A 13,040-nucleotide genomic window follows, 5' to 3' on the forward strand; every position below is an offset into this window, starting at 1 on the left:
TAAAATGATTGTGTATCAGGATCACTGTATAATCTTACTGTAATAATGAGGTCAATAAGCATTAAGTATTGTTTGGGAATACATCTTTTTTGTGTTTTTTATTTAAGCGGCCATGTTGGAGTCCAAGCTTCAGTCTTTCCATCTCACTCCTCTGTGGTGTCAGAACTCTGTACATATCAGTGTATTCAATAGGTTAAAGATGTTTCTAGTATAATGTCCATTGGTGAATAAAAGGAAAAGTTTGCTGTACAAAAGAGTCACATTTTGATATTTGATACTCCACACAAACATTTATTTATCTCCATGGAGACAAGGAGGTGATGTTAACCAGGTCAAATACAGTTTAGATCTGCAGAGGCGACCCTGACTCTCACAGTGAGAATCATAGACTGTATAGGCTTGATTTACACTTAGCACCAAACCAAGAAGATGTCTGGAAACATGCGATGACAACTTCTACTGTAAAACTCACTGAAGTAAATGTGATCAGCGATAAAATGAAGACTGCAGATGTTTGGAATCACCTGGAATTTGGCGCCTCATCTCTTCTAATCACATGTACCCAGTGCACTCAGAGTTTTGTGTCAGTGGGGAAATGATGAAAACTGAGGTGTGGTTATAATTGTTGATTAGCTGAACATAACGGAACACTACAATGACATGGGGATGAAGAAAACTGGAACATTTTCTCATTTGTCCAAGATTACTTACTACCGGGAACAGAGCTCAAAGGAAGTTGTCATCACATCTTTCCAAAAATCTTTCTAATAATAAAAATAATATTACATAGGTTTTACACAGCGCTTTTCTGGACACTCAAAAACACTTTACGGTCCATTCTTCATTAACTCCACACTCGGAGGTCATAAGCTAATATTGTAGCCACAGCCGCCCCCAGGGCAGACTGACAGAAGCTAGGCTGCCAATCTGCTCCGTCGGCCCCTCCAACCACCACCATTATTCAGTGTGGGCGAAGTGTCTTGCCTAAGGACACAACAACAGCTTTTTGACTGGTCCCCCCCCCAGCTGATTTGTGACGTAAGCGTCACTATAGCCTGTTGTTTCAGCGCTTGTGGTTTTCATTTATATATATACTGATAGAGCCGTGGCACCTGGCTGGTTGGTTGTGACTCCATTTCTTCTGGGTTGGTTTCTGTTCCATGGTGTTGTGGTTGGAGGGCTGACGTCCTGCTCCTCTGATCCCCTTCCTGAATCTGAACACCTCGCCCAATAAAAGTGCTTTGAGTACTACAGTGTCAGCTCGCCTCGTTCTGAACCGCATGTTTCTCTCGCTCGTGTCATTTGTGTTTTCCTGTCATTTATCATTATTCACTCTATTCGAGAGTCCCTTTTTGTTGTTATTTATTTTTATTTATTTATGTAAAACTTGACCCTCATTTACTTCATAAAAGCTACTTAATGTAAATAACATTTTGTTTGTGTTACTTTCCTTTGTCCTGAACCCTGGTTGTAAACATGTAAATATAAATTAATATAACTACCTGTGTTCTAAATAGGAAATGAGCATAGGTGGTTTTCCAGCAGCACAGATTCGGATCCAGTTTATATTTAAAAAGTGTCGCCCCTCTCTCGCTGACTGCTGCTGTCAGACTCATAATTTTTCCAACAGCCTCACTTCAGATCAGCTCTTTGGTCACTAAATTCCAAATATGGAACTCAGCTCCACATTCGCCGCTATCACTGCAGCTGTGTTGAGCTTCATTTGACTGGAGCTGAATGCTGTGGGTGACATCACACTCACTTAGTCCGCTTCTTTATACAGTGTGAGTAAAGCATGAGTTTCAAGGGCAATAAAAGCACCTCCAATTAAATAAATGCACGAGAGATACATTTATTCCCATACTGTGGAACATTCCAGGTAAAGCATTAATGTCTCCATGGAGATAAGCAGGCTGCTGTGTTCCCACCCAACGTTAATGCATCTTCAGTAAAAGTGAAAAAAGAATTTACTGATTTTACTTCTACTACTTTTTTTTTTTTTTTTTTTTTTGAGTGGTTCAGAATTCTACTGGCTGTATAACTGCAGATGTTTTGTCCTGGTTTATGGTTAATACAGTGCAGAATATACTGAATTGTTGCATATTATGATCAAACAAAGCAAAATAAGCCTTATGCCACTATCTTTTTACAAATCATTAAAGGTGCACTGGGTAATGTTTTAATTTTATTTATTTATTTAAAACAAGGACAGTGCACAGAAAACATTAATCTCACAGTGAAAAGATGTTCTCTGCCAGATTTAGCCAAAAGCTATTTTCCATCTACAGTCCTTGGGCAGGTACAACATACATTAAAGAAATTATTTACATTAGGCCAACTCTAATAACAACATTTCATCAGTAACAACCCTAACCCTAACTAACCCTAACCCTAAACTTAACTAACCCTAACCCTTAAAATAACCACTCTTCAAAAGCTTTGCTCCATGGAGATGTTGTTGCTTTGTCTGGAATGTTTCACAATATGGTCTAAATCTGTTTATTGTCATGGAGACCAAACCAGAACAAGTTACAGGTCAGATCTGTGGAGAGGCAACCCTGCTCACAGTCAGAATTCCTGTGTTTTTCTGTGTGTTTTTGAGCAATAAATCCATCTGTAATTGCATAAATGAAAGGAGATGAGCTGTTTAATGTCCAGACAGAGCAATGATATATCTATCTTAACCAAAAAGTTACACCGTGCACCAGTAACCATCAAAATCTTCACAATTCACATGTAACCTTCATTTTAGTAGCTGAGATCAAATGTGTTCAAATTCAAACGTCCCCAGCATTGCAGTGCTGTATAGTTTTGTACCATTAAAGATTGAAACGGTCGACAATGGTGCACTGGAGAGGTACTTTGTCAAAATGTGAAGTGGCTGTGCATGACTCCAGCCAGCATCCTTGTATTATGTTTTAATGGGTCCAGGCAGGTTCCACTCACAGGGGTCAGGTATCAGGTCAAGTGTGCAAATCACAACAATAAGCAGGTATAGAGGTCTGGGAGGTTGAAAAGGCACAAATGATCAAATTAAACATTTATTTCAAAAGATTAGAAAGCATTTGAAACTTATATTCTTAAAGGAAACGTTTTGTAGAAAATGCAGGCTTTTCAGAGTTGTGAAGGGGCTCATAATATGCTTTTTTCTAATTATGTTATATTGTTGTTTCCTTGTAAAAAAAAACAAAAACAAAACAAAACAAAACCCAAACATATAGGATTGTGCACATTTATTTAGTTCTTCTCTCAAACAGAAAACAATCTGTTCCACTTTAAATGGTATGTGGAAAAATAGGAAGGAAAGTGTTTTTAAACTCCTTACACCTTCATTAGAATCATTTGGATGATTTCAGCTCTGAAAGTGCCAATCTCTACTGAACTAAAGGTACATCACAAGGTGGAACAAACATTTTGATCTTTGGAGCTATAGACAGACTTCTCATTTAACCCATTCAAATTTGTATTTAAAGTAGGGATGGGACAAGATCTCGTACCACAAGATCTTGAGAGACAGGATTGTGTCTTGTGTGAATTTTCCCGCTGAATTTAACTTTCACTTGGACAAAAAAAAGCGAATTTGAGAAGCTGTAATTCCAAGAAGCAGTACTATGACCTGTAAAATTACCTAAAATATTCATTTTAGGTAATTTTACAGGTCATAGTACTGCTTCTTGGAAAAACTGTGAAACCAAAATTGTGAAATTAATTGCACTACCTATTTATTACAAATTAAATACAAATCTCGTCGTTCCCATGGACCCAATCTCGTGTGTGTCTCATCCTGTGAAAACTGTTACTCTTGATAGTGAACTTAGCTTTCAGCCACACATCAGGTCCATCACTAAATCTGGTTTTTATCATTTAAAAAATATTGCCAGAGTCAGATCATTTCTCTCTCAAGCCAGTGCAGAGACTTTAATACATGCTTTTATTACAAACCATGTTGACTACTGCAATGCTCTCCTTTCTGGTCTTCCAAAGAAAACTACAGCTCCACTACAGCTCCTCCAAAACTCTGCAAGAGCACATCACCCCAGTACTGAAGTCTCTGCAATGGCTCCTGTGAGCTTCAGGATAGATTTTAAAGTTCTTTTATTAGTTTATAAAGCTCCTAATGGTCTTAGTCCTATTTATTTATCTGATCTGCTTTTATCATATGAGCCTCTCGGACTCTCAGGTCCTCAGGTAGTCGTCTTTTAACTGTCCCAAGAGTCCAAACTAAAACTCACGGTGAGGCGTCATTCAGCTTTAACGGCCCCCGTTTGTGGAACAGTCGACCTGAGGATCTGAGGTCCACTGCGTGTGTTCATATTTTTAAAAGTAAACTCAAAACGTATCTTTTTAATTTAGCTTTTCATTGAAACTTTTATCTGTTTTAACTTAAATTATTATTATTATTATTATTATTATTATTATTATTATTATTATTATTATTATTATTATACTATTATTATATTTATTCTAAATTTAATTATCATTACTTTTCCATTTGATTTTAGCTCACCATTTTTATTTTTATTATAACCTTTAGGAGCTTTATGTTTTTGTTTTTATGTTTATGTTTAAATTGTTGTATATATGGATGAAACAATGGGGTGGGGGGTTGCTGTTGTTTTTAATTATTGTAATTTTTCTGTTGCATGTGAAGCACTTTGTGCTACATTTCAAATGTATGAAAAGTGCTATACAAATAAAGTTTGATTGATTGATTGATTGAACTGTGTCTCGTACCACCACTTATTTTTTTACAGTGATTCATGTATATCTGAGTCATCTTTATTCTCCTGTATTCTAACATGTCATTGTTTTGATCACTCCCCGTTTTCAGTGAGTGTGTGCCACTGGCACACACTCACTGTTCTGTACTTACTTCATTCTTCAATATTCTTCAATATTTTTATTCTTCTTATTTTCTTAATCTGTGACACACAGAAGCAGGTGTCACAGATTGGGAAGGTTACTTTTAAAATGTAATCCCCTACAGATTACAGATTACACACCCCACAATGTAGTTTGTAACGTAATCCATTAAATTACTTAAAGTGAGTAACGTAATCTGAATACTTTGGATTACTTGATATTGTCATGTTTTTTTAAAGGACATGAATGTAGCAACCACATCCTGAAAATTCTTGTTTGTTTTAAAATTGTCTGAGCCCAAGTCTCCATGAATAAGAAACTGTTTGCTGTAGAGAAACAAAGACCACGATATCTTAACATAAGAGGTTTTTTCTGTTAAAAGACAGAAACAAGATCAGTCTTTCCTTCACCATATTAAAAAATATTATTGATAGAGAAATTATTTTTTATATGACATCACCTTTAATTATGTCAACCTACTGTTAGGTGTCATGTTGTTTAGACCTGGTTTAGTCCTGGTTTAGTCCTGATTTTTAGACCTGGTTTACTCCTGATTTTAGACCTGGTTTAGACCTGGTCTAGACCAGGTCTTTAGTTCTGGTTTAGTTGTGGTTTAGTCCTAGTTTAAACCTGGTTCAGTCCTGCTTTAGTCCTAGTTTAGTCCTGGTTTAGTCCTGGGTTAGTCCTGGTGTTAGTTCTGGTTTAGTCCTGGTGTTAGTTCTGGTTTAGAGGTGCACAGGAGGAAGCTCGGTTTACGCGAGAAAACACGGTCCACACGCGGCGCACGAGACGGCGGTGTCCGCGCAGTAACTACGGAAGGAGACGTGGTCCGCGGGTTCTCAGGTTGATGACGATGATGAAGGTGTGTGTTTGTGTGTGTTTGTGTGTGTTTGTGTATAGGACAGTGGTGCAGATATTATGAGTCTATGCAGGTTGTTTTCACCAGTGCCAGTAGCTCCTGCAAAAGTCCTAAATATGACCTACAAGTGTCATAGATTATAATCTATAGCAGACAAAAGATTTAATAATTTTGCTCACTGGGTTTGTTGTAAGTGACACACACATATAGAAAAAGGATGCAAGCATTTTTACATTTTATTGTACAGTGCAGTGCATCTCAAACTGATTACATCAAGTTACACCTTAGAAAACATTTGGCTTTCTGCGTACCACCACATCTAAACCTGGACTTTCTCAGGCCTGTATTGGGGTTAAACCTAGTTTTTCACCAAAAAAAAAAAAAAAAAAATCTAGGTCAATAATTTGAGACAGAGGTATAGTGAATAAATCATAGTAAATGAAGATATTTTGTAAAAATGTTCTGTGTTGAAGTCAAATGAATATTATGCTTAACTGCATCAATCATGATTGATGCAGTTAAGCATAATATTCTAAACTGTGTCGCCCTAGAAACACGTCCAGATATTGCTTCTATTGCTCAACTATTAAAAAGGTAAACTAAGAGAAAGCTACACACTTTGGCAATTCAACAAATAACAGGGACAACATGAGCTTGTGTACAAATCTCTTGTTACTATGAAATGTTGTAACCATGGTTCAGTGGAGTGTTGTAATATGCCTCTTGATAAAAGACATTTTGTTTATATATATATACATATTGCACACTAAAAAAAAAACAGATCCACATACATACTACAGACACTACCAGTCAAAAGTTTGCACAAACCTTCTCATTCAATGCTTCTTTACTCTATTTCTATGGAAAAAGTCAAATATATGATGTGAGATTTAAAAAAATCATAATAATATAAAAAAGTGTAATAACTCAACAAAAAATTATTATTATTTATATTCAAATTGGCCTTCTCTCAATGAGTTTCATGATGAAGTCTCCTGAAATGGTTTTCACTTCACAGGTGGGCCTTGTAACTCCATATTACACCAAAGCATAACAGCAGCAGCACATGCGCAGCACACTGGCAGAACACTGGCAGAACACTGGCAGAACACTGGCAGAACACTGGCAGAACACTGGCAGAACACGGGCAGCACACGGGCAGCACACGGGCAGCACACGGGCAGGTTTGACTTTCCACTTTAACATGTTGGACAATCTACACCAGCAGTGTCATACGCGCGTCCAGCGCCCGTCATGACGCTACACGCCGCTCAGATTAGGTTGGAGTTCTAATTTTGCAGTGTCAACGAATTGATTCCAGGCTATAAGCAGGGGAAAGACAGGAAATGGGCATGCTCTGTCAAAATAAAATTCCGATGCTCTTTCAAAATATGTTCTCTAAAACCAGTACAGTGGCATAAACACCATGTGTCAGGAGCTCGGGGAATGACTCATGATGGACTACGGAAAGTTTACAGGCACGTAGAATAAATATAAAACACTTTATGACATCAGACAGAAACTTTACAAGAACAGCTTCTGAAGGAAAAGACACATGGAGCAAACAACCAAAGTGAAATGGTGAGTAGCTTAATTAATGTGAGCATCACAGATACGGCTCATTATCGATGCAAAACCTCCACTCTCTTGTTGTCAACCTTTGGATGAATTACAATCACAATACAATACAATCCAACAATGAATCCATAAACAATCTAAAAGGTTTAGTGTTTAAACGTGAGAATACATAGAGTTTAGTGTTTAAACGTGACAATACACAGAGTCTGGTGTCTCAGGAGCAGCTCTGCTTCCTCTGGTGTAAATTAAATTAAAGGTGAGTGCAGCTCTGCAGACGTTATGTGCTGCTGAAGCTCCTGGTCTAAATTCACGGTTAGGGTCAAGAAAGTGATGAAAGCCAATGATAACTCTTTTTATTCTTTATCTAAAGCAAGTTCTGAGTTCTTTTTGAGTGCGTCTATTTTTTGTTTACTACATCCCATATGTGTCCATTCATATTGAGAATCTACAATGCAAATAAATAAAGAAGTGAAGTGTGTCCAAACCTTTGACTGGTAGACAGACCGTGGCCCTTAGATCCTTTTTACTGCATCTTAGAATAGAACTATTTGGAACGCAACAGCAGAAATACTTACTGTAACAGTAAACGAGGCTGTAACAGTAAAAATGATAAAAAGTAGATAACACAATAATTAGATCTGACTAAAAAAGAAATCTGATCATCAAAAGCATCTGGTGGTATGTGTCAGTTAGTTGAATTAGTAAATTAAAAAAGTAGTAGTAAAAAGTGGTAAATAAGCTTGCAAATAACTATTTCGATCTTTAACATTTTTGCCTTTGCCAAATTTATTTTTGGCAAATCTGTGCAGGTGTCAACAGTGAAAAAGAAATCAGATTACTCACATCAGACCAAATAGATGACATGACATTTCAATAATCTGATAACTCCAGGAATCAGATGATGATCAGATTTGTGCTCTGCTTGTAAACATGGCCACTGTCTCCCACAAAGGAAATATTGCACATTAGGTAGATTGTATAAACTTACTGTATGTTGCTTCATCCTTTTAATGTGTTCTCTAATGCATTATATTCATTCGAAGCAGTATATATGTATGTATATATATATATATATATATATATATATATATATATATATATATATATTTATTTATTTATATTTAAATCTAATTTTATAAAAGTCCATACAAAAATAATGCTCTGAAATCTGTGATAAGAGTTCACTTTTGGGCTTTTCTGCCTCCTCCCTTCTTCGGCCTGCCTTCGTCATCATCTTCGTCTGCTTTCTCTCCTCTGTCCCTCTTCTTCTTCTTCCTCCTCGCACCCTCCTCCTCTTCCTCCTCCTCCTCCTCCTCTTCCTCCTCTTTGGCACCCTTGTCCTTCTTGCTCTTTTTGCTTTTCTTCTCTGGTTTCTCAGTGTCCACTTTGCCGGAGACAGTGGACACTTCCTCCTTCTCTTCGGGCTTCGCAGCTGAAAAACAGAAGAGAACCAGAGTTAGTGCACGCTCCATCCTGTGGGATAATTGGCAGAGAAGATGGAGGAGATACAGGAGGAGTCTAAAGTTTAGGAAGGGCAGCTCTGTGACAACAGCCCTGTCACTGTCATTGAGATATTTGTGCTTTTATACTTGTGGATTCACTCTGTGCTTGTGTAGTTTGGAATCCAAATATTGTCCAAATAATTCCCCTTGTGGATAAATAAAGTTTGTTCTAAAGTCTAAGTCTAAGTATGTAGCTGTATTTTAACTATCCCCAGTAAACTGGAAGGACAAAATATGTAAAATGCTGTAATGAGCATTTAGGAACAAGTTATTCAAAATGGGACAAAAAATGGTAAAAAGCAGCAAAAGCAAAAATAATATTATATAATATATTGATTGAGTTATACTCTATTAACCCTTGTGTGGTCCCTGGGTCATGTTCAGAAAATAGACTTTGTAAATCTGGTGTTTCATCATCCCAGTTTGGAAAACAGAAGTGTATATATATGTAACTGATATCAGTTTTACATTCTTCTTTTAGTCATATTGCATATTGCCCTAGATTTAAAATTTTATTTTAAGGTGCATTGTGTAACTTTTCTTGTGGAGGGTACGTCAAATGCTTTTCTACATGAAGATGTTATTGCTTTGTCTGGGGTGTTTTCACAGTATAGTATTAAACTATACTATTTTCATATATATATATATCATCACGGAGACCAAACTAGGCCAAGTTACAGGTCAGATCTGCGACCCCGCTCACAGTCTAGGTACTTTTGAGCTATAAAACCACCTGTAATTGAACAAATGTAAGGTAGATCTGGGTCATACTGAACATTCCGTGTAAAGCAATGATGTTTCAATAAAAACAAGCAGGTGATGGAAAGCCTACCGAAAAGTTACATACCTTTAAGAATGTAGGCCAACAGTCCTTGTTTACATTTTCCTGTCTGGTGAACTAGGGGACAGTTACAGATTCTGTTTATTATTTAAGACTGTTTTAACACTATTTCACAGGTTATTTGTTAATATCATTCAGTGCACTCAGCAGCACTGACCACTGTGCTCTTCTTGTTACTCTATAATTCTCCAAAAAAGCCATGGATGTAAATGCTAAAATAAAATAACATTTTAAGATATCAAACAATTAACCATGAACAAGAAGCTGTAACTGAGGGGAGTCGAAGAACATTGTTTGTGGACAACAATGGGATAGGAGAGTTTTTGAGCTTTTAGACTTCACTGTTTGAATGAACACAATTAGCAAATTGCAAAGACGTCCATTTCTGAAAGAAATTTCCTCTACAAACTTCTCCAGTAGTTTTTGTACAGACATGTTCTGATATACATGTGATTCTTGTATTAGTTTGTCAGTTGTTGAAAATTCTTCTGGATTTAAAATGTGAACTCTGAAGACAGTCTTATCATTAACAACATAAACCACAAACGCTCATCAGAAAAATTGCAGTCAGATATTTTTTCCAAGTCACCCTGTCCTGGTTGCTTTGTTTAAAAAATGTAAAAATGTGAAATCCTAGCAGGTGTTTTGCCTCATACTTTGAGCAGTGAATTGTCTTTGGTCGGTGCATATAATTATTACATATTTATTTCTCATTCATTTGAAATCTGCTGTCTGGGCAGCCTCCACAGACCTCCTCTTCTCCATTACCTGAAATCTGTCCAAATGGCAGAGTCCAGCATTTCTCATTTGCTCAACAGAAAATGAAAGACAGGTACATTTGTGAGCATTTAACTTTTCAAAATGTTTCTGAATCTATTTAAGAATAATCTGACTTTGTTACATAAATAATACCCAGCTAACTGTCTCATTTTCGGCAGCGATTAGAAGAAATGATGGACAGTTTGATGCCTGATTTCTTCTTTCTACAGCTATTTCTTTTTAAAATGTTTACTTCTCAGGATGATTTTACTAAGACAAATGTGAGACCAGTAATGAAAAAGGCATCAGGAACAGCTCAGGTTAGAATTTTCTATTTCCATGATTCCATTGAAAGTTAAAACCATAAGGTCAGGGTTATGGTTAGACTGATGGAGATACATAGGTGTTATGCCGTACAAACGAGTACACCAGTATGAACAAGATTTCCATGTAAACAAGCAGACATACTACAGGCCAAATGAGGTTCAGTCAGGTTTGTGAAGATGCAAGTCCACTCAAAGTAAAAGCGTGCATGTTTTCTCTGTTTTTCAATTCAATGAACATGATGGAAAAAATAAACAAACAAAAATGTTAATGTAAATGAGGGGTGTAGAAGAAAAATGTTTATTTTGGGCTTTGCAGCTGTACAGCCTAATAATAAAAAGATACTCAAACATGTGTGAATGAAACAAAGCACAACTCTGTTTTGAGGAGGTAACAACATTGTAACATTGGTATTAGCTCACAAGAGTCAGTTTTGTGTAATATAGGACCTTTAAGAATGTTTCAGAAGGCAGATACAGTAGCTCTGCTTATGTTAAACAGGACATGGGGAGTTTAGTTTGCACATCGTTTTGAAGAGAACAGCCTGTTACATAAAATGTCAGACTAGACTAGACAGAATTTCACCTCATGAGACCTTATAAAGCTATTGGCAAGATGGGCAGAGTTAAAGTATATATAGAAACAGGGATGGAAGATGTTTTGAATTTATTACTTAAAGGTCCTATATTACCAAAATTGACTCTGGAGCGTTTGGGCATATTAAAATAGTCATCAAAAACAGACTTGGTTTTGTTTCATTCACACTTGTTTGAGTGACCCTTCATTATTAGTCTGTCTACATCTCCAAAGTTCTAACTGCTCTGTTTCACCTTGTGATGTCATGAAGTGGTAGTTTTCAAAGTAACAGCTCCCTTTTACCTTTTGTTCAATAGAGATAGGCAATTCCAGGGCTGAAATTATCCAAATGATTCTAACAAAGGTGCAGAGAATTTAAAAACACAAAAGAGCACTTCTTGTATATGACATCACAAGGTGGAGTGTTTTCAGTTGGAGAGAGGAACTCAGCATAAATGTGCAGGTTTGTGTGTTGAACATGTATGAATGAAACAAAACACAACTCCAGGTCTGTTTGTGATGAGGAAACAATATTATAACACATATCAGAAAGCAGCATATTATCCTAAATTCTACCTAAATACCTAAAAAGTTTGGTTCAAAACTTTGTTCCAGGGATCATTTGTTCAACGGAGAAAAATACAGCACAGCTGAAATGTTTATGTCCTAATAAATTCACGTTTTGCAAGTAAGACAGTGTGCGGGTTTTCTGTTGATGTATAGTGGGCTGCTTCCTCTTCTCCAACAAAATTGATATGCGCAGTTCTCAGCCACAAGCACTTTTCACAACTTTCCTTAGGCCAGTGCGGCATTTGCCATCACAGTAATGCAAACATAATGATATATAGCATGCTAACCACACACTTCCTCATTCTCGGATAGAAAAAGCACTTTAGCTATAATTAGTTTATGATTAGGTCTCAGTCGCTGAAAGGAGTGAGATGAGACATAATTTCCATGAGATGAGACACAAGATTCGGTCCATCAGACAAAATTAGATTTTGACATAAACTTCAATAAATAAATTGTTCTGTTCTGATTCTGAACTCTTATCAGCTTTAAGCCATGTTATAATGCTGTTACCTCATCAAAAACACACCTGGAGTTGGTGTTTAGTGATCATGAGTGTTTATTATTAGTCTGTCTACTTCTCCAAAACTCAAAATGCTCTGTTCCACCTTGTGATGTCATGAAGTAGAATTTTTACATTTACCTTTTGTTGCGTAGGCTGTAGATTGCCAATTCCACATCTGAAATCCTCCAAATGATTCTAGTGAAGGTGTGTGGAGTTTAAAAACACAGTGGAGCATGTATTACCACATGACATCACAAGGTGGAAGAGAATGTTTTTTGTTTGAGAGAAGAACTAAAGAAGCCTAAATATGTGTGAAACAATGAAACAAAAGACAACTAATGTTTTTGGTGAGGGAACAACATTGTAACAGATCAGAAAATAGTGAAGTACAGGCCCTTTAACACAATTCTTTCACCCATCTGTACCTTGAAGGTACATTGTATAACTTTTGTGGTGGAGGGTCGTCAAATGCTTTTCTCCGTGGAGAGTCATTGCTTTGCCTGGAATGTTTCATAGTCGACCGAGTTACAGGTTAGATTTGTGGAGAGGCAACCCCACTCACAGTCAGAATGTCTGTTTTTCTAGGTATTTTTGAACTTTAAAACCACCTGTAATTGGATAAATGTAAGGTAGAGCTAATGTCATACTGTGGAACATTCCAGG

At 36.7% G+C, this 13,040-nt stretch overlaps 1 protein-coding gene across 1 annotated transcript in view; it reads right to left on the reverse strand.

Annotated features, from left to right (window-relative positions):
• Window positions 1-8,481: 8,481 nt before the first annotated feature.
• Window positions 8,482-13,040, reverse strand: part of tmie (transmembrane inner ear) — a gene marked incomplete at its 5' end in the record, with an annotated part of 118,318 nt that continues 113,759 nt past the window's right edge. Inside the window, one exon of the mRNA XM_055151743.1 lies at window positions 8,482-8,732. Within this exon, the coding sequence (XP_055007718.1) occupies window positions 8,482-8,732 (251 nt within the window). The remainder of the gene's footprint in view (window positions 8,733-13,040) is intronic.

Source organism: Boleophthalmus pectinirostris, unplaced genomic scaffold (assembly GCF_026225935.1).
Source record: "Boleophthalmus pectinirostris isolate CB_2022bp ecotype Guang Dong unplaced genomic scaffold, ASM2622593v1 HiC_scaffold_16, whole genome shotgun sequence".
In the NCBI taxonomy this organism is placed as follows: Eukaryota; Metazoa; Chordata; class Actinopteri; order Gobiiformes; family Gobiidae; genus Boleophthalmus; species Boleophthalmus pectinirostris.